The 22,272-nt window shown below is 39.1% G+C and overlaps 1 protein-coding gene across 7 annotated transcripts in view; it reads left to right on the forward strand.

Annotated features, from left to right (window-relative positions):
* Positions 1-22,272, forward strand: part of CEP290 (centrosomal protein 290) — a 78,872-nt gene that overhangs the window by 21,531 nt on the left and 35,069 nt on the right. For 5 of the 7 annotated variants that reach the window (XM_042467179.1, XM_042467181.1, XM_042467177.1 and 2 more), the window contains exons 19-32: positions 436-528; positions 849-933; positions 2,628-2,770; positions 5,769-5,933; positions 6,410-6,559; positions 7,278-7,393; positions 9,852-9,954; positions 12,601-12,831; positions 15,040-15,213; positions 15,466-15,577; positions 17,482-17,687; positions 18,915-19,066; positions 21,185-21,296; positions 21,408-21,863. In XM_042467179.1, coding sequence (XP_042323113.1) covers positions 436-528; positions 849-933; positions 2,628-2,770; positions 5,769-5,933; positions 6,410-6,559; positions 7,278-7,393; positions 9,852-9,954; positions 12,601-12,831; positions 15,040-15,213; positions 15,466-15,577; positions 17,482-17,687; positions 18,915-19,066; positions 21,185-21,296; positions 21,408-21,863 — 2,298 coding nt within the window. The remainder of the gene's footprint in view (positions 1-435; positions 529-848; positions 934-2,627; positions 2,771-5,768; positions 5,934-6,409; positions 6,560-7,277; positions 7,394-9,851; positions 9,955-12,600; positions 12,832-15,039; positions 15,214-15,465; positions 15,578-17,481; positions 17,688-18,914; positions 19,067-21,184; positions 21,297-21,407; positions 21,864-22,272) is intronic. The other 2 variants (XM_042467183.1, XM_042467184.1) reach the window with 1 other exon arrangement.

Below are 22,272 nucleotides of genomic sequence, written 5' to 3' on the forward strand. Positions count from 1 at the left end.
AGTACGTCTTCTATACGTACTAGGGTTAGGAAGGGGCGGTGCTTCCGCACCCCCCTAACCCTAGTACGTATAGAATACGTACAACATGGCAGCGCCCCTTCCACATGGGAGCCGCCATGTTTACGTACTGGACGCATAGCGTCCAGACGTGTCGCGGCGCCTATGACGTCGTGAATGCGCCAGCGGCGCCTCGCGACGTCATAAAGGTGCCGCAAAAAGAAGCTCCGAAATGGAGCTTCTTTTTTGCTCCGCGCGGGAGCCACGCGGTTTGGCTGCTGCGGCTCCCGCGTGGAGCAAATGGCGCTGGCGGGAGACCGCTGCAAAGCGGCGGTCTGTATCCCACCTAAGATACAATTATGAGTAATAGGTAGCATTGAAGCCTTTAGATATTGACAAAAAGAATGCATGATTTGCTAATTATTACTTATTTTTTAGAATGAACAGATATTAAGAAACTTGTTCGCCAGGAATACACTGAATAAAGATGCAGAACTAGAGCTTGACAAGTTCAGAAGCCAGAAATTGGAGGTAGTGGAAAGGTTTTAGAAAGATAATATTATGAAAGCTTACATTAAGAACCCTGATAAGTATTTTTTTTTCTTTCTCAAGAATTTAGTATTTTGCAACTAGATTGATTTGGACTCAAAATGTCTGACTGCCAATTCTCTTTTATATGTATACTCTGTTTTGTTTAGAATATGTGAAATGAGGTACACATTTCATATAAATGGTTGCAAATGCATTTCCTATATGATTTAGCAACATTTCATTAACTTTTCCACAGTCTGTGTTCTGTTCAAACATCTTGGCTTTTAAAAGTGGTAAATGTTATGTTTTTCCTCCCACAGAATGACTATCTTGCCAAAGAACTAAATGAAAGAGAGAGAGACCTCGAACAAAACAGGAATGTAATAGCAAAATTTCAGTCCAAATGTAAGCAGAAATTTAAGTAAATTATATGATGGTCAGTATCATCTTAACTTTTAAATCTTGGCAGTCTTTTAGAGTTTACCTCTGATTCAATCAGTAGTAAAACTTCTCACTTTAAAGAGTGAAGATTTGAAATACTGTAGGTTCTCTGAATGAGAACTTACATGAGAAAATTCTATTAATTTTAAAACTATAAATATTATCGTTAAATTATATGCTAATTTGAATGAACAGAACCTAGCTTCTTAGTGATCCAACTATTTGAATGTTTCACTATTAAGAATGAGATGGAGGGATACTTGCCCTCGGCCCATGCAAAGCAAGTACAGTAACCCCTGCCTCAGCTTCTTTGTGTACTTAACTCCTTATTTGGCTCTGCTGCATAGCTCACCAGAGCCCTATGTCTCCCTCATGAGGAAACCCATTTGCCATAGCACAGGTTTTGAAACTTTTTATATCGTTCTGGGGAAAAAGAAACAGAACAGGAATGTTGCTACTGTACCCCCTGCCACTGCTCAGCAGTCTTGCTAACTGAGATGGTCTCAGCAGAAATAGATAATCCCAAAATTGTGGTTTTCAGTGACTTAACACCAAAACTGTTCTTGATGGGATTGGCTTAGAGCAGGGGTAGGCAATCTTTTTGAGCCAAAACAGCTTTAGTTGCTCTGACAGATGATGGAGAAAAATGGGGAGTACTACCTTGTTAATCTTTCTGGATCTCTTGGCATTTTTTGATATCAGCAGCCTGCAGGATGTGACTGGAGGCACTGTGTTACAATGTTTCCCCTCCCATCAACAGATCTGGTACTGGAGAGTGGCAGGAATGAATGATATATTCTTGCCTGTTCGTTAAAATAATCTTTAGAGGTAACTTCTTTGCATTCTCCTAGCCTAAATGATGTACAGTGCTCCCTCGGGTTACGAAATTAATTCGTTCCGCGGCCGCTTTCGTAACCCGAAAAGCCTTCGCAAGCCGAAAACCCATAGGCGCTAATGGGGAAAAGCCGCGTTTCGTGCGAAAAAAGCGCCGAAAAGCACCAAAAATTTTCTTCGTAACCCGAAAAAACATTCGTAACCCGGAACAGTTATTTCCTATGGGATTTTTTCGTATCCCGGAAATTTCGTAACCTGGGTATTTCGTATCCCGGGGTACCACTGTACTGGCTGGCTAAGAAGAAAAGAGCCTTCTCAATAGCAGCACCCTATCTGGAGAATGTTTTGCATAGTGAGATGACTTAGATGATGGAGTAAAAGATATGTTTACCAGATCTGCAGATGATACCAAATTGGCAGAGTGGTAGTGAACATTCCAGAGGACAGCATCAAAATGCAGAATGACCTTGACAGATGGGACACTTGGGCCAAAACCTAACAAAATGATTTTAAACGATGCTAATGTAAGGTACTACATCTACTCCATTTAGTCAGGAAAAAAAGTGCAAATATAGGATGGGTGATGCCTGGCTTGAAAGTAGTACATGTGATGGAGTGAAATTGTTTGTTCTGCTCCAAAGACTAGGACACAAACTAAATTTTATTTTGCTGGCTTTAATATTTTATCATTTTAATACTGGAATTAGCAAATTTATTTGTTTTAGTGGTTGTTTTAGTTTTGGCTTTATGTTTATAAACCTCTTCAAGAGCAGTTGCTAGCTGGACAGTATATAAATGGAATAAATAAATATGTATAATTTCAGTAAAAGAATTGGTACAAGAAAATAAGCACCTTGAGCAAGGCATGAAAGAAATTCTTCAAGCTATCAAGGATATGCAAAAAGAGCCAGGTGTAAAGGGAGGCGAAACATCTCTAATCATCCCCAGTCTGGAACGTTTGGTAAATGTAAGTCCTTTGTTTTGTTTCATTTATTTCCCTTAATTGAATCTGCTTTTGTTAAAGGATTTCATACTGAACAGTTTGTTGTGTTCTGTGCAAAAGGACACAGAAAGTACAGACTGGAAATGTAAATGTTCTTGGAGATATGTTGTTGTTAACTGCCCTTTAGTCTACCCCAACTCATGGCGACGCTGTGGATGAGACATCCCTAATATCCCCTATCCTCCACTGCTTTGTTCAGGTTTTGTAAATTCATACCTGTAACCTCCCTAGTTGATTCTAGCCATCTAGCATAGGGTCTTCCTCTCTTTCTACCACCTTCCATCTTTCATAGTATTGTCTTTTCCAGTGAGTCATGGCCTCTCAGGCTGTGGACAAATTACAACAGTCTCAATTTGATCACCTTGGCTTCCAGGGAGATTTCAGGCTTAATCTGTTCAAGGACCCATTTGTTCTTCTTTTTGACTGTCCACAGTATCCTCAGCACTTTTCCACAGCACCAAATCTCAGATGAATTGATTTTCTTCTTGTCTGCTTTCTTCATTGTCCAGCTCTCACATCATACATAGTGATTGGGAATACAACTGCTTGGATGATTCTAACTTTTGTGTTCAGTTGTATATCTTTACTCTTTAGGATCTTTTCTAGCTCTTTCATTGCTGCTCTTCCCATTCCTAGTCTTTTTCTGATTTCTTGACTGCAGTGTCCATTATGATTGATATTTGACCCTAGGTACAGGAATTATTGTATTATTTTGATTTCCTCATTGTTTTTGTGGAATGTATGTTGGTACTCTGTGGTCATTATTTTTGTTTTCTTCATGTTCATCATGAAGCCTGCCTTTGCACTTTATCCTTTGACCCTGTTAAGCAGTTGTTTCAAGTCTGTGGTGCTTTCTGCTAGTAGTATGGTGTTGCTTGCATATCTCAGAATCTTAATATTTCTTCCCCCTATCTTTACTTCTCCTTTTTCTGAGTCTAAGCCTTCTATTCATATGATATTTTCTACATACAAGTTAAATAAATACGGTGATAGAATGCAGCCTTGCTTGACCCCTTTGTCAATTGGGAACCATTCTGTTTCTCTGTGTTCTGTTCTAACAGTTGCCTCTTGTGCTAAGTACAGATTTCTCATCAGGACTGTCAAATGTAGTGGCACTTCCATGTCTTTTGAGAATGTTCCATAGCTTTTCATGAGCTGTGCAGTCAAAAGCTTTGCTATAGTTTATAGAACACATGCTGGTTTTCTTTTGGAATTCATGGTACACTCCATTAGACATCATATGTTTGCAATATGGTTCCTAGTGCCTCTTTTTTTCCTGAACCCCATTTGGGATTCAGGGATTTCTCTCTATATATATATGATTGGAGTTGATGTTGCAGAATGTTGCTATATCCATATGAATATTTTTGAAATGGTTGCAGCATATTTTAATACTGAATCAACCAGGGATACAACAGCTTCTTAGACTCTTGACACAATTGTAAAATTTTTGCTTCATCCCTAATTGCTGCCATCTAGTGCAGTCATTTGTTTCCATCTAGGAGAAAAGTGTATTTGAAGGAAGGAATTAGGCATGCTTTCACCTGCCTCAGGTAACAATATGCATATAAATAATATTAATATGGATAATAAGAAGCTGGTAGCTGAGATGGTTAGATCATTCTGTAATTCTTACCATGGCATTAAGAAATGAATAATTACATTCTTGTTATCTAAACTGGTAGAAAGAATATCTTCAGGGTGCTTTTCTCATTTAATTGATATTGTCCCTATAGTTTCTGAAAAGTTGCAAGGTTCTTTTGTGTTGTAAAACTTGAGAGTTTAGTTATCATGTTCTTGATTTGTTGTTGATTTGTTTTTGTTTTTTAATGGTCTCTATTTCTCCTACCTCTGTTTGTCTAGATATAAATATAGATACATGTGTTCTTTTAAAAACATTGTTCATTGACCACAGTATGCACCCTATATGGGCCACATATTTTGCTTATATACTTTCAGTCTCTTGGGGCGAAACATATGGTCAAAATAAGCAGGTTTCCGGCCGGCTTTGAGGTGGGACATTTAGATGATGCATGCCTTGAAGCCAGCTGGAAAGTGCACCCAAGCCGCACTATGGGGAGAAAAGCCAGACTAAAAAGAAGCTGGATTTTTCTTCTTCTTGGAAAGTTCGCACCTTCACATGTACATATAAATGCACTGACGTCAGGGCAGCTCTAAATGGGCACCTTTTCTAAACCCTAACCCTAATTATACATGTAAATGCCCCATCACAGGAGCAAATTTAAAAGGGATGGAGGTGTTGCACCCAAGCAGTGAGGGTGGCAATGCCCAAAGAGAAACTGTGACACTTCTCATGGAGATGAGTACAACATACACAAAACAGACAACCAAAGAGGGGGTATGGAGCGTTGGGGTGTGAAAGGGGCATGATTGTAACTTGGAGGCATCTGCTCCAATGCCTGTCCTGGTGAAGCGCTGCACTTGCAAATGTGTGTAGTTCATAGCCATCCAATGGGATGGCAGTCACTGGCAGTTCGCTCCTGCAAAGGTGTGCAGGGATGGTGAAGGGAACAGTAAAAAAAAAGAGTACCCAGTGGCACAGCTTGAAGCCGTGCTGTGTAGTCATGACATACACACTCCAGCCACCTTGAGAGTGGGCGGTGCAGCTGGTGGGATTTCAATGTGGCTTCAGAAAAGGCAGCTTCAAGCTGCTTTTTCCTGCCCATCTGTTTCATCCCTAAGTCTGCAGTAAAATAGAAAGGTAATGGTAAGTCTACAGTACTCATGCCAATTTTACTAATCATGCAGATTATGCATGTTACTCTTGCAGATGTCATTAAAAAATCCATACAACTATACTGTGTTAATTAAAATTACAGAATATTCTGTGGTGAAGCTCATGGACAAATCTGAGCAATTTATACATTTTTCTAACTTTTCAGGCTTTCTGAAAAGTTTTTTTTTTCACTTTCCCCCCTTCTGATCAATGAATTCTTGACAGGCAATTGAATTAAAGAACACAGAAGGAACTTTTGATGCCAATTTGCATTTGAAGACTCAAGTTGACCAACTTGCTGGACGAAATGAAGAGTTAAGGAAAGAACTGAGAGAAGCTCGGAAAGAAGCTATTAATTTTTCTAATCAGCTAGCCAAAGCAAATACAAAGGTTTGTAGGCTAACATGAACTTTCAGATTTTATACAAGCTTCTGTTCATAGCTCTCCGTACATGTGGTGCTTGAATTGCAAACTGTGATCAGTTCAGCCCCATATGCAAAGCTAAACTATTTGAGTGTATTTTTCATATGTGAGGACAGCATCATTGGATAACCCAGATATTGATTTTGCGACCCCAAAAATGCTATTCCTTTGCCCTTGTCTGCAAATTTCTTTTTTAAACACTGTGGAGCTTCCAGAGTAGCCAGCTTTGGTATGTTGGATTTTCTGAAAGATTTCTGGACTATGACCATAATATTTTTTAATAGATTCTATTGCATGAGCTCTGTAACATTTGAAAAAAAAAAGCATCATTGATAATATTATTATTATTATTAACCTTTATTTATAAAGCGCTGTAAGTTTACACATATTTACAAATATGGCTTTCTGCCTCTATATTTGTGGCTTATATTTTTATTTCTCAGATTGCCAATCAAGAAAAAGATATTGAGTTGCTGCGACAATCAGATGGTGCCAATATAGTATTCAAAGCAGTAAATCTTCCTGAGGGGATGGCGCCTTCTAGCAGGAACATAATTAATTCACAGAATGAATATTTAATACACCTTTTGCAGGTACTTGATTTTAAACTGGATAGTAATGTATTTCAAAATGTCTTCTGCTCTGTCATCTCTATTCTTATAAAGAACATAGCTGTTAAAAAGCTGGGCAATATTTTAACAAAAATCAGAAGATTCTATGCACATAATTCCTTATTCATAGCAGTTCAGTACCTACTACCCATACAACTCCTGAAAATGAACTGCAGACAACAAGTATTTTAAGATTGTTTCATAGAAGGAATTTCAAGAAAAAATGAAATGTAAAAAATCCAAATACAGTAGAACCTTGCCTTACGCGGGAATCTGTTCTGGACCACCCCGCGTAAGGCGAATTCCACCTATGCTTGAACCCCATTCACTTGAATTGGGCTCGTGTGCACGGTGTCACGTGTGCGCCACAGGCTCACACCTCATTCATCTGAATGGGACGTGCCGCCCCTTGCGCTCCCGCGCGGCTTGAACACATAAGCTCAAAGACGCATATAATGCGGGCGCACTGTATGATTAAGTTTCTGTTTATAAGAAAAATTGATATTACACTTCATATATATGCTTGATATGCACATATAATGCGTCCTTCCATGCAAATTAGTGTGCTATTCCTTCCATGTACATGTTTTTGAAGAAGCCTGGAATTTTAAGAAGACACATGTTGTTTTGTACCATAAAATTTGAAATTGAAATTGAGATATCTCATGTATTTAATCATGCATCTCATGGTTATCATTAGGAACTGGAAGATAAAGAACAGCTACTCAAGAAGTTGGAAGAAGCAGTTGAAGAATATAAAAGAAAATTTGCAGTTACCCGCCATCAACAAGGTTTGCTGTATAAAGAATATCAAAGGTATAAGGATTGCTTCTAAGGATGTTTTGATTTACTAAGAGGCTATATAGAATCAAAAAAAGACACACATTTGAGTTTTGCCTTACAGTGTGTTCTGTTGCAGTTCGAGTTCACTGAAAGACAAGGAACTCTGTGCTCTCTTTCCTATGTTTTTGGACCCTACCTTTCACTTGTAGAGTTGGTGGACTAGCTGAGCCTCTCAGTCTTTCTAACTCCTTTTTAGAAATAGTGCACTGTAGCTCTTATCATATAATAATATTCAAATGAACAATGCAAACTGATCTTAAATTAGCATAAGCATGATAGAAGGTATTCAGTAAAATCAGATTATGTAAAAGAGCAATTAAAAATAGCATAGTGGTCCTGATTAATTCACAGATTAAATGTATAAAAGTTTAAAGCAAGGTCTCCTATAGTTTACTATCTATCAAGAATATTTAGTTCGGAAGAAGTATCCTTCAGATAATTTTGTCTCAAAGTGCAATTGACTATAACAACTCTTAAGTTTTCAAATATGGGACTTCTTGTATCCTGCAGATACAAGATAGAACCAGCATGGTGTAATGGTTTGAGAACTGGACTATGACTCTGGAGACCAGGGCTTGAATCAATGTTCAGCCATGGACACTGGGCAAATCACTCTCTCAGCCTCAGAGGAAGGAAGAGGCAAAACCCCTTCAAACAGATTTTACCAAGAAAACATCTGTCTTAAAGTGTGATGGGTTTGCCTTAGTTTTGCCCTAAGTTGGAGACAACTTGAAGGCACACAACACCAACATAGTATGCTTGGGAGGGAGGCCCATGGGTATAGAGCCACTATCAAAACTTCAACTGTTACTGTGAAGTTGAAGTCTTTCATGGCCAGCATCCATAGTTTTTTGTGGTTTTTTTCAGGCTATGAGTCTGTGTTCTAGAAGAGTTCATTCCTGACATTTCGCCAGCAGCTGTGGCTGGCGAAACATCAGGAATAAACTCTTCTAAAACACGGCCTCATAGCCCGAAAAAACCACAAAAAACTATTCACAGTCACTGTTACTGATAAGTCAAATGTGTTTCTAGTTGATCAGTGTCTTGGTAAATGTCTGTAAAATTCAGTCAGATGATCTATTGGTGGACATGACTTTTCAGATAACCTGTCCCAAACCAGTTAGAAAATTAAAGGCCCACCAGCACTTTAAACTGGGTCCAGAAACAAAAAGCCAGTGTAACTGGTACACAATTTGTGTAACATATTGTATATGCCTGGACCCTGCTAGTGTTCTTGTTTTTAAATTCTGCACCAATTTTAAGTTTACCAATTGTCTTTAAAATCAGCCACATGTAGAGATGGTTAGAGTACCCCAGCCTAGATACATTTTTATATCAAGGCAAGGGACAGGATTCAGTTCTGGACATCAACTGATGAAATTCAGGGGGATCTGTCCTTCCTCCATTTTAGTTCCTTTTGCATCCCCAATGCAAAATTTTCTAACTGAACTCTTGGGAGTTCTGAAACTAACTGGATTTTTGGGGGGTCGGGCAGCACAGTGGGTTGTGAAGGTAGGGTGGAGGAAAAGAGAAGAATTAACTCTCAGAAGCTTGGGTTTAGTCCAGATGTGCTTTCTCCAGATATCTGTTAAATGCAACTTCTGACTACTGCTACCAGGGAAGTATAACCCTATATTACACAGGCTGCAGGTTTCCCAGCTCACAGGACCATTTGCCTTATCAGGATTATGCTTTACCTATGGCAAAACTGCCTCCAGATACTTGTTCAGTATCTCTTATCTTCATGGAATTGAAAGAGTGTTGAAACTGTAGGTCATCTACAGGTTAGTGAGGTTGCAAGCAAAGCCTCAGGATGGCATGCCCCAGTCATTTCTTGTTTGAAAATCATATCTTCAGATCCCAGCCCTAAGCTTAAACACTTTTGTACTTAAAGAATAAATTCACAGTTGCCAAGAAAACATGGCCCAAAACTGGCTGTGAAAAGAGAGGTTTCTTACCACTCTTTTTTGAGGCCTGTTGACCATGGCAGCGGGTGCTCCTTTAGCTTTGTCTGCTTGACCCCATAGATCATTTAGTAGCTTTGGTTTTAGAAATACCATGCAATTCACATATTCTACCATCCTTTGACCAAACTGCAAGTGGTAGAATTGAAAGATATAGCTGTGTAGAATCAGTATGCAGAGAGATCTTGCAGCACCTTTGAGACTAATTGAAACGCATCTGAGGAAATAGAGTTTAGTTTATGAAAGCTCATGTTGCTAATTTCTTTCCTTAACTTAGTCTCAAAGATGCTACAAAAACTGCACATTGTTCATTAAAAAAACTGTTATTGCCATGCATTATTACCCCCTTGCACATACGGTTATGCAATTCTTGACCTGCAGTTTTAACGATCCAGCTAGCATAACATGTAATGGTTATTACAATAAACATTTAATAGTGTGGTACTTTTGAAACTATTTTTTTTTAGTGAAAGAGAACATTGGCAAACTGCTGCTGAAAAAATACAAGAAGAAAAAAGAAAGTTGGAGTATCAAAAAGAGCAAGATGATATAAAAATAAAGGAATATTATGTAAGTATTTTATATTTTTTTTTATAAATGTTCACTTAGATGTAGAGATTTTCACATGCATCAGTATAGTCAACATACTGAAATGGAGTATTGCCTAAAAAGTTGTTATTATACAGTCATCCCTCCATATTTGCGGCTTTGATATTTGCGGATTTGATTATTCACGGATTTCATTAATATGTTCTCTCTAGGTCCGTCTAGGTCCTCCAGTGCAACTGCATGGTCAACTTTAACTAAAAGTTGCACTGAAAGACCATTTGTAGCTACTCCAGTGCCATTCTGTGGTCAGTGTATGTTGGACATTGACCACAGAATTGCACTAGAGGACCTAGAGATTACCAGAGAGGTGTCCTCTCAGGTAAAAACAGTGTTTTTATTATTTGCGGTTTTTCCATATTCACGGGGGTCTTGTTCCCCTAACCCTAGTGAATATGGAGGTACAACTGTATATTATTTATGTATTTATATAATAATAATAATAATAATAATAATAATAATAATAATAATATTTTTAAAAAATTTCCTGCCTCTCCCTGCGCATCGAGGTGGGATTACAATAAAAACAACATTACAACAATAAAAGCTACAATATCATATAAAATATACTCAGTAAAACAGTAACACCACTACCAATACAATGCCTTGACGAAATCGTCATCTAAAATACATACCATTACTAATGGAGGTGGAACATTTTTGATTCTCTCATAACAGATTGGGTGGATAGGCCTGCTGGAAGAGATCCGTCTTAAGTGCATTCTTAAAGGCATCTAAAGTGGTGATGAGACAAATCTCCTCCGGCAAGCCATTCCAAAATTTAGGGGCTACGGCAGTGAATGCTCTGTGGGAAGTTGTTGTTAACCTGGTCTTTACATGCTCTAATAAATTCTTCCCAGATGTTCTGAGAGTGTGGGATGGATTGTGTAGGGAGAGGCATTCCCTCAAGTAACTCGGGCCCAAGCCATGTAGGGCTTTAAAGGTAATAACCAACACTTTGTACTGTGCCCGGAAGCTGATCGGCAGCCAATGAAGAGATTTTAATACTGGTGTGACCTAGATGTTCCAGTGACCAATCTGGCTGCTGCATTTTGCACCAATAGAAGCTTCTGAACTTGGTATAAAGATAGCCCCATGTAGAGCACATTACAGAAATCTAGATGAGAGATTACCAGTGCATGTACCACTGCTTCAAGGTCCTTTTGGTCCAGGTAGGGACGCAGTTGGAGTATCAACCGAAGTTGGTAACATGCACTCCTGGCCATCATATCCACATGGGATTATAATTGTAAAGATGAGTCCAGGAGTACTCCCAAACTGCAAACTTTGTTCTTTAGGGGAAGTGTGACCCCGTCCAGGGCTTGTTGACAAAATTCCATCCCTGAACTTGGGATACCTATTGTGAGTACCTACATTTTCTCTGGATTCAGCTTGAGTTTGTTTTCCCTCATCCAGTCCATTACCAACCCAAAGCAGGCATCCAGAGGAGAGATGCCATCCTTAGTCACTGCAGCAGTCAGAGACTTAGACAGAAAAATTTGGGTGTCATCAGTGTACCGATTACACCACGCCCAATGTCTCTGGATGATTTTTCCCAACGGCTTCATGTAAATGTTAAGCAGCATGGGGGACAGAATGGTGCCTTGAGGGATGCCAGATGTCAGCTCTCTCCTAGAAGAGCAGCTGTCCCCCAGCCTCACCATCTGGAATGCCTGAGAGATAGTAGGAATGGAGCCACTGGAGCGCAGTGCCCCCAATACCTAGCCTGAGGGAGCATTCCAGAAGGATACATGGTCTATGGTATCGAAGACCCCTAAGATGTCCAAGAACACCAACAAGGTCACACTTACCCTGTCAATGTCCAGACAGAGATCATCGACTAAGGTGACCATGGCAGTCTCAACTCCGTATCCCATCCTGAAGCCGGTTTGAAATGGGTCCAGATAATTGGCTTCACCCAAGACAGCTTGGAGTTGGGAGGCAACTGCCTTCTCGATCACTTTGCCCAAAAATGGTAGAATGGAGACCGGTCTATAATACCAGGGGATCTAAGTGCTTTCACAACTGGGAGTGAAGACAAATCTCACTTATTTGCCTTGAAATCTTTAGTTAAATGTTAAGGAATTTTACCTTGGGAGCAAACATGTGGTTCAGTTATTTATGATGTGAAATTATGTATGATTGCAGATTTGTGTACCAAGAACACTGGTTCCACATGTGCAAAAAGGTTTTTCTATCTATTGCCTGTTGCAATCAATTTCATCTCATGAAAAGCTGCTTCTGATGATTGTGATCAACATTTTAAGAATGATATGAGATGTGACAATTGGGGGGGGGGGGGGAGTTGGGCAACTCCTCCTTTACTTTATTTGGAATGATTTCTCCTTTCTTGACATTCTGGAGATGTGTAGCTCCACAGACTTTCTTCCTTTCCTTTTCAGCCCTATATATCTCTATACATTGTATGCTGTTCTGAATTGTATCCCAAGTGGTCAGGAGCTGCTTTTCAGAGAGCTTTTGGGTTTGAGAGAAGGTGGGAAAGGTCTGTCATGCAAATTGCCTCTGTGGTAATATTTGGATTCAGGCCACTGAGTGAATAGAGTGCATACTAATAATGGCATCACAGTATCTTTTGATAACTTCCTATAGAATTTGCTAGATGTGCTTCAAAAGGACAATGATGACTCGAAACGACTCTTTGCGGACTATAGTAGAAAAATTACTGTCCTACGAGTAAATGAACGATCATTGACAAGACAGTACACAACCTTACTTGAAATGGAAAGGCATCTTCGGACAGAGAATGAGAAGATGAGGTCTGAGTTAACATCAATGGAAGCAGCAGTTCAAGAAAAGATTGGATGTTTACAAAGGTTCAAGGTGTGCTTTGGAATTAATACCAGTTCTAGTCATGCATAAGTCATAGAATTTTGTGCTGGTTGTCCAATGAATAACTGGTGCGCTAGGCTGTATTTCAGAGAAAGGAACTGGCAAAACCACCACTGAGTAGTCATTATCTAAGAAAATCCTATAAAATTCATGGAGTTGTGATAGGTTGATGTGTGACACTGTCAAGAGCTGCCTTTTCCTCCCACAGTTCAGAGAACCAGCCTTCTGTCTTTCAAAGAGCAACAACTTTATTGCAGTAACCATAGGTATGAGGAGGAAGATGTTTGTAGACAGAACTACCACCATCCACAAACATTGGCATAAAATCAGCAGTGTCCCACACAAAAATGTTGTGAGCTTTACTTTGCCGTTTACAAATTTTAAACATACCTGCCCTCTCCAGCCATATTTGCCCAGTCTGCTCGACTCCATAACTTTCATTCTTGCCTCTGTCTGCTCTTTTCCCTGAGAAAGTTCTCATCAAAGGAAACCTCCCCTGGACATCTGCACGTTCCAATACCAGGAAACACTCTTCTATCTGTACCACTACTAAGTGTCCAAACAATCACAATGCCTCCCATCATTCCCTAACAACAAGAATTATACACTAAAACTTTAAAATTACTACATTAACACCAATATGACACATTAATACATGCAGACAACACGACAGATTTGGTTAGATTCTGACAAATGCACATACACACATCCAGTGATGAGTAAAGATGTTCCCTTGTAGAGATCATATCTTTCCCCCCGTCCATTCAGAAAAGAAAACCAAAAGTTGCTTTTTCTCCTGTGGCTGGAGGAAGTCATCTTGGTTCTGCCAATGTAACAATTACAGTAACTGTTCTGATCCTAAACTTCTGCCTGAAGCTTTGAAGAGTTATCACAGTAACTTCATTGCCACTGTCCAAAGGACAAGTATCTGTTAGTTGAAACAGAAGCAAATATAACATACCATATATACTCATCTATGAGTTGAGACATTTATGCCCAAAGATTGACCCCAAAATTCCAAGTCGATTTATTTACAGGTTAGTATGGTAATGAGATAGCAGCTCTTTCAGATTTCCCCATGCAGTCAGGAAATCAATTTCTTTCTCTTTTGAGCCAAGCAGAAAAAGTTTTGGGTAATTGTTTTTAAACAGAGTCCCTCTCCTGCCCACACTGCCACTGTCTGGGGAATGAAGGATGAAATGAAAGCTGAAACAATTAAAAAACCTCTTGACATGGGCACACATACACACACTGAAGGAACCTCCAAATTTTACCCTTGACTTAGCCACGGCTCATGGCAAAATCCATAATTTTGGCTCTCAAATCTGCCCTTGACTTAAACATGAGGTTGACTTATAGTTGAGTATTTATGATAGATGGTGTTCAATATTTTATATAAACATGTGAATCATTGATCAAGCTTCAGTTCAGCTGTCACTAGTTTTTATTTATGATTTCAGCAGAAGGATTGACAAGTACTATCTGTAGATAATGTAGATATAAGGTGTTGTTCTTTGGCAGAAGGTTGAATTACCGTACATACTTGTCTATAAGTCTAAAGATTTATGCCCAAAAATTGACCCCAAAAATCCCAGGTTGACTTATTTATGGCTCAGTGTGGTAATGTGATAGCAGCTGTTTCAGATTTCCCCGTGGAGAGAGTGTTTCTTTTTCTCTTGAGCCAAGCAGAAAGAGTCCTGTATGATTAATTGCTGTTAAACAAACAGAGTCTCTCTCCTGTCTGTGCTATCTGCTGCTGTCTGGGGAATGAAGGATGAAAGCAAAGTTGAAACGTTATACACAATGGAGCCTCCAGGTTTTACCCTTGACTTAACCACAGAGTTTGGCAAAATCCATAATTTTGACCCCCAAACCTGCCATTGACTTAGAGGTCGACTTACAGTCGAGTATATATGGTAGTTGAATTCATTGCATCTCTCATAGATGATTCATTGCATCATCTATGAATGTGGGTGTTTTGTTTTTGTTATTTGACTAAACAGAGAGATAGGATCTAGGAGCCACATCATTTGAGTCTTATAGCATTTAAAATTGGAATTACCATTTAATATGTCTTTGCATTTTTTGCCAAATCTAGACTATTTTCACTTCTTTCAAATAAAGTATGACAAATATGCACTTGAATGTATTGTTGGTATTAACATTTTAGAACACCCTTCTTTTTTCTTTTTTCTTTAGGATATGGCAACTTTCAAAATAGCAGCATTACAAAAAGTCCTGGATGACAGCGTACCTTTAAATGATCTAGAAGTGGCAAATAAACAGTATAATGAGCTAACTGCTAAATATAGAGATACTCTACAAAAGGATAATTTGCTTGTTCAAAGAACAACTAATCTAGAATACTTGGAGGTAATCTTATATGTTTTGTGTTACTCTGAGAAAATGTTAGGTTCACTCCATTCTTTTAAGATTCCAGGCTGGGAGATTCAGCTCCCTATTATTATAGGCAAGATTTGAAAAGTGGAGGACAGATGTGAGAAATCTCAAGAAAGCTGCCGACTCTTTAATATTAATGTACAGTGCCCCTTCTTCAGCTTGTGAAACAGCCAAAGGGTACATTTCAATTATTTTTCTAATGTATTTTCATTTCTTTCTTTTTAGAGTGAGAATGCATCCATGAAAGAACAGATGGAATCTTTAAACAAGGAACTGGAAATTACAAAAGAAAAGCTTCATACAATTGAACAAGCTTGGGAACAAACAGTAAAACTGGGTAAAACCATTGTGTAACTTTTTTCACATAATGGGGTGATATTTGTTACATCTATTTAAATTTGTTACTGATTTTTTTTTTAAAAAATGAATACTTTTACATGCTTTCTTTGTACTTTTAAGTTACAAGGCTACTCAGTTTCACTTGGTGTTCAAAGCTTAGTAAAAGTCTTAAATGGTGCCCAACTACTAGATTTGTTATTTTTTTAAAAAAGATGTTTGTATGGATGTATCCCAAAAAAAGCATCTCTGATCATTTGTTACTCTTATTTTGCTGTCCCAGTGTCTTACCAGCCAGGAGAACCTATTTGGGGTATTAAAATTATAGCATTGATGAGATTTCATGCCCTACTTGCTGATATTAGCTAGAATCCAATGTTGTGCTAATGTGTTTCTACTAATGCGACAACCCCTTTCCCCCATGGCATTTTTTTTCACATTTGAAAATTGTTCTAGAGGGTTTCCCAGCCCTTTGGAGGACTTGAAGACACATGGAGCAGCTGCCTGCCCCCATTCAACTGACAGAGCAAAAAGATCATTGGTGTCTCAGAACAGATGATTAGTTGCTACTAATTGTGACAAAAATTGAGATGATGGTCTGATCCACTCAGATACTGATTAACCGGATGCAAGAATAGAGCAGTTGAACCACTTCTTTGATCATGTGTGGTAGATCTATGCATGCTAGTTATATAAATGCAAGCAAAAACTAATGTATATCTGGACTGGCAGTAGGCAAAATTCCTTATAGTAATTGGGTCACAAGGTGCATCAAGATTCCATTTGACGGATCAACCATAAAGCACTCAGCTGGTGGTGCATCTCCTCATCCTAGGGGGAAAAAGATGCCTCTTATATAACCTCTCTCCATGTTCTAGCAACTGCAAAGTGCAGGTTAGGTCATACAGGCGGCCCTTCTTAGACACAGATTTTTTATACATGGATTCAAGCATCCACAGTTTGAAAATGTTCAAAAAAAGTATAAATTTCCAATATCAAACCTTGATTTTCCATTTTTTTAAAGGACACCATTTTGCTATGTCATTATATTTAATGGGACTTGAGCATCCATGGATTTTGTTATACATGGGGGATCTTGGAACCAAACCCCAGCGTATAACAAGGATCCACTGTATATCACCTTCTCTATAAAACAGGGCCTTAGAATGCCCAAGGATGGAGGCCAAGCTTACATTTTACCCATGGGATAATGAGATGCATCCATTATCTTAAAAATGTGAAGCAAGCTAACATAGCAAAGTACCTGCAGGATTATGTACAATATATCTGGTGCTATAGTACCAGTTAGCTGTGTGAAAAACCTTCTTGGTTAGGCAGAGTTAACAAATTATGCTAAACCATGTACATTTTCATGCTGTGTAAGATGTGATAGCAACTTAGGGGCAAAGCAGACCACCCCTTTGTGCCAGCGTGGCGGCAGTGTCTTAGCACAATGTTTAGACACTGCACACTCTTATGCTGCCCCCAAGCTGGTGTTACACCACACACCTGACCACACAGCAGGCAGCTTTGTGGCACTCCAGTGATGTGGTGTTTATATGCTGCATGCCGCAGGAGTGTTGCAATCAAGTGCGGTGGTAGCGGCAGAAAAGCAACCTTTTTACCAGCACAAAAAGAAGCGGCTTTTTACCACTTCTTTTTGTACTGGAAAAAAGCCGAAGTGGGGCCGCAGCCGCGGTGCCCTCACAGCTTTTTTAGGGCAGTTCATTTATATAAGCTTTTCCATGTATTCCATCTTCTTAGCATACCAAAAGATATTGTTTTAAGTATTTTGGAAAAATTATATATTTTTGTTTCTTTTCTCTATAGTTTAGATTTTATGTTGTGTTGTTTTTAAGGTGTGTGTGGACATATGTGCCAAAATTTTGTATTATATTGTTGTAGGAGGAGACAGTGGTACCAACAAGGCTGCAAAAGCCATAACCAACACTGAAATTGTTTCTATTTCTAAAAAAATTACTATGCTGGAAATGAAAGAGCTAAATGAAAGGCAAAGAGCAGAACACTCACAGCGAATGTATGAACACTTACGGAACACATTGAAGCAAGTGGAAGAACGTAATTTTGAATTAGAAGCCAAATTTGCTGAGGTTGGCTATTGAGCTTTTGTTACATAGTTTGCCTAAAGTGTCAGATAATTCTTAGTATGTCATGTTATCTTCAGTCCATTAGGATTCTTAAAAATAATCCATCTTGCATAGAGATTGAAAACAGAGTATGCTGGTAAATATTAAATATTTGAAGGGATGTCATATTGAGGAGGGAGTAAGCTTGTTTCCAGGGAACAGGCTCTGGTACAATGTATGCAAGTTACAGGAAAAGAGATTCTTCCTCAGGGGATTGGACTGGATGGCCCTTGTGGTCTCTTCCAACTGTATGATTCTGTGATTCTATGGTAAAGTCTACACATTCCTCATTCTGTGAGGTTTTGCTCCTATACATAATTCTTTGGGAGGAAGGCCCACTGAATGAATGAAACTTGCTACAGGATAGAACTGCATAGGACTGTGCTGTCACTGACCTTTTTTCCTCTGGTGTCTATTCTTTATTTGTTGCTGCTTCATGTTTCTAGAATGACACCCTCTGCTTTGGGCAGTCCACAGCTCTTTTACCATTCTGGGCTTGAAGATGGTGCCCTGAATCTTGCATTGTCCTCTTTTTATTCCATGAGAGATGCTGTTCCATTTGCAGTGCCTCTTTTTCCTATCTCAGCCATTTCTGAGCATAGTATCAAGCATAGGGGCATGGAAAGTAAAGCCCGCTAAATCCCCCAATCCTCTTTTTAGGTTTATCCTGAAACAATAAAGAAAATGGCTTTGAATGTCCAAATATGACATTTTTGCACCAGAAGGCAGCCATCCCAACCCCAAGTAGATTGATGGTTGAAAATGAAACATGAAATATCAGACTCATCAAGTGCAGTCCTTGGGTGAGGGGAGGATTTTGGCAGTGAAAAATGGCCTCCAATTCTCTGCAGTTGTGCAAATCTGATCTTTAATTAAAACTGAGGTCTGGCTTTCTAAATACTTAAATGCTGCTGAATTTTTCTTTTTGTTTTATGTTGTCCTTCATTTGCATGTTATGATACCTATTATTCTTCATTCCTGCATGGCAGAGGCTTGGAGTAGATGGTACATGAAAGGTGTTTGTGAACTGAAATTACTTGGTTTCACGTTTTAAGTACAAGTGACCAGAAAAGGATCATATCCCTCCTGGCATGTTGAATCCTTCATCAAATGGTCACTTCTGTATTGAAATGCTTTTTATTGGATTGCACTGACATTTGAAATACATATATCAAATCTGCTGTATCCTAGCTTACCAAGATCAACCTTGAGACACAGAAGGTGGAACAGTCCTTACGAGATGAACTGTCAAACAGTGTGAGTAAAGCAGTCAGTGAAGCAGATAGATGCCGTATAATGGACTTGGAGAAAAGCGAAACTGAACTCAAGATTGAAGTCTCAAAGTAAGCTTTAAAGTGTTGAATCAGAATCTTGATGTACTGCACAAGCAGTTGCACTTTTTCAGTATTGTACAGTGGTAGTGAGAGCAGGCAGATAGACTCATCTAGTTGTATCCGCTAATTCTGTATTGTTTTAATAGCTGCTGCACCTGCCATCTTGCTCTTCTTGGTTCCACTGTGTCTCCCGCCATAGTTACACCAATGTAATGCATCAGTAAGATTGTGACCTTCATGTTCTTCTCATTTTAGGCTTGTTTGGTAGGATAGGGGACACATTGGCAAACTTTTTTGAGATTTTCTTTCTTAGAAACAATTCTGTTCCCTCTTCATGTGCATGTCGCAAGAGCTTTATTGGAGAAGAAAAGTGTTAAAAAAACGAGAAGTCACAATGTTTTTCACTTCAATAAGTAAATGTTGTTCATCCTTACATTGCTTTGTGGCCACAGGGAGAATAGAAAATTAGAAAATTCTTTGGAGACAATATCTTTAAAATTGATGAGTACATACTTCAGTTTTCACTTTGGCATTTATTTTTTGCTTTTACCATTGTGTCATCTTTAATTTAAAACATTTATGATGGTTTTACAAGAAAACAAGTAAATATATAAAATAGTCTGATAAAAAAAATAAGAAGAACAATTAAAGTAAGCCTAACAAAAATGCAGCAGAATAGAATTTATGTTACAAGGCTATGTTTTCTGGGGCAACAGATGTGAACATTTTCCAGCTATACTCCTCCTCCAGCAATCTATGTCACATAGTTATGAGTTTACAGTTTACCAAAGTAAACTGTACTCACACAATATTAGTGTTATATGGCACAATAATGGCATGTGGCATTGTGGGTGGAGGTGAAAACCGTGCTATTGTAGCACATCATCATTTGCCTCTTTACTAGATTTTCCACCAGCACATAATCCCCAAAACAATAGCTGCAATAGTAGCCATAAAAATTGCCTAGTTACTCATTGTTAAATTGTGGCTGAAATCAAGGCTTTTAAAAGCCTCAGTGGCTGTTCTTAATGAAGTGTGGCATATTTTGTTTAAAGTGTATTCTTACAATGCTATGTTTGTTTTGTCCTTTGTTTTATAGTTATATTTGAATAAGGACCATAATCCCATCCCTTAAAATAATGCTGCTTATTCTTGCATTATATGTAACAAGAGAGAGGATCTATATCTAACTGATGTAGATCCAATACAGTCTAATGTGGAGACTTGACAATCAGTATGCATACACTGCACTGAATTTTTTATTTTATTTTATTTATTTATTTATTTTATTTAATTTTCTTTTTAAGATATGCTTGCTAGTGTGCCAGAGTGATGTAGTGGATTGAGCACTGACTGGACTATGAGTCTGGAAACCAGGGTTCAAATCCCCAATAGCCATGGAAACCCATTGGGTGACCTTGGGCAAATTATTCTTTCTGAGCCTAAGAGAAAGGCAAAAGCCAAGTCCGTTCTGAACAAATCGTGTCAAGAAAACGATGATAAGGTTGCCTTAGTATCACCACAAGGTGGAAAGGACTTGAAGGCACACAACAAAAACACAGATAATTTTGAGGAATTTTATTCTATTAGTATGTTTGAAACCTTCAGTGCTATCTGTAGCCATTTGGTAGTATACTTCCAAAGCCAGCGCAGTTACAAGCAGTGGCGTTTGTAGGGTTGGTGTTACCTGGTGCAGTCAGTCATGGCAGGGGGTGGGATTTACAGGGGCAGGACTTCCTGTGCATGCAGGAGCGTGCATGCAGAGCTGGAAATCCCCCTGCGCTCTTGGGAAAGGCCAGGGAGGAGCTGCCGGGACCCGGGGAGGGCGGGAAATGCCCCATGCGTCTCTTGGAAAGTCTAGGGAGGGGGACCCAGGGAGGGCTGAGGTCCAATCGGGTGTTACCCCCCTCTTCTGGGGTGTCACCTGGTGCAGTCCGAACCCCCTTGGTGATGCTGCTGGTTACAAGACTACCTCGTCCCCGACCGAAGTAGAATAACAGACCCTCTTAGGGGTGCCCTATAGATATGGCCTTGCTGAGAGGGTCACTCAGATGGGTTATCCTGCATTTTCCCCACCACCTCCATTTCCTGTAAACAATTTGTTCTTTTTGTTTTTTACTTGTCAAGGTTAAGGGAGCTTTCTGATATTGCCAAGATGCAAGTTACTGCTTTGGAGAATCGGCAACAATCCAGAGAGAAAGAGGTAGAATCACTTAGAATGCAGATTTTGGACTATCAGGTATGGAACTCAACGATTTCACTGAGAAAGTTAATGACCCAGTTTTTTATAGATGTATTAGAACTCCTCTGAGAATTTTTGTTTATTTGTTCCATCTTGTTTGTTGTTTAGACACAATCGGATGAAAAAACACTTATTGCAAAATTGCATCAACATGTCGTGGCTCTTCAGATTAGTGAGGCTACTGCAGTATCCAAGTTAGAGTCAGCAATATCAAAACTTCAGAAGATGGAGATTGTAAATATGCGCCTGGAGCAAAAATTGGATGATAAGGAACAAGCGTTATATTATGCACGGCTTGAAGGGAGAAACAGAGCCAAGCACCTTCGCCAGACTGTGCAGTCACTGCGGAGGCAATTTAGTGGTGCCTTGCCCCTGGCCCAACAGGAGAAATTCTCCAAGACTATGATTCAGCTTCAGAATGACAAACTGAAAATGTTGGATGATATCCAGCATGCTCAACAAGAGCGTCGAAATGCAGAGAAGAGAACACTAGAGTTGGAAATGAAATTAAAAGGATTAGAAGAACTACTAGCCACATTAAAAGATACAAGAGGAGCGCAAAAGGTGTGAGATATTAACAATTTCATGTGACAGCTTTGAGAAGTGTTTAGTCCTCCATAGCCCCTGTATCAGACTGAATTTGCCACTTGTGTTGATTTATTAATGCTTCTCTGTGCTGTGATGGATTCTGGCTCAGTCTGATTTTTAACCTAAAATATTAACAACAGTTTACATTTCAGAGGTGCTGTAATGCACTCTCTCTTAAAACAGACTTCAACTTTTAATAAGAAAATAACACTGGTGATTTGTTAATGCTTCTGTGTTAGGACAATATGAATTGTAAGCATAAAAATGGATAACATTGCAAGATGGTTGAACTCGCCCCCCCCCCAATCAGCTCAAGCCCCAGGGCTTGCCTTTTCTTCTCATGAACAGGCTGTTTTCTATGAAGAATGCTCTTGTAAGCCCCAGT

Source organism: Sceloporus undulatus, chromosome 5, assembly GCF_019175285.1.
Source record: "Sceloporus undulatus isolate JIND9_A2432 ecotype Alabama chromosome 5, SceUnd_v1.1, whole genome shotgun sequence".
NCBI lineage: Eukaryota > Metazoa > Chordata > Lepidosauria > Squamata > Phrynosomatidae > Sceloporus > Sceloporus undulatus.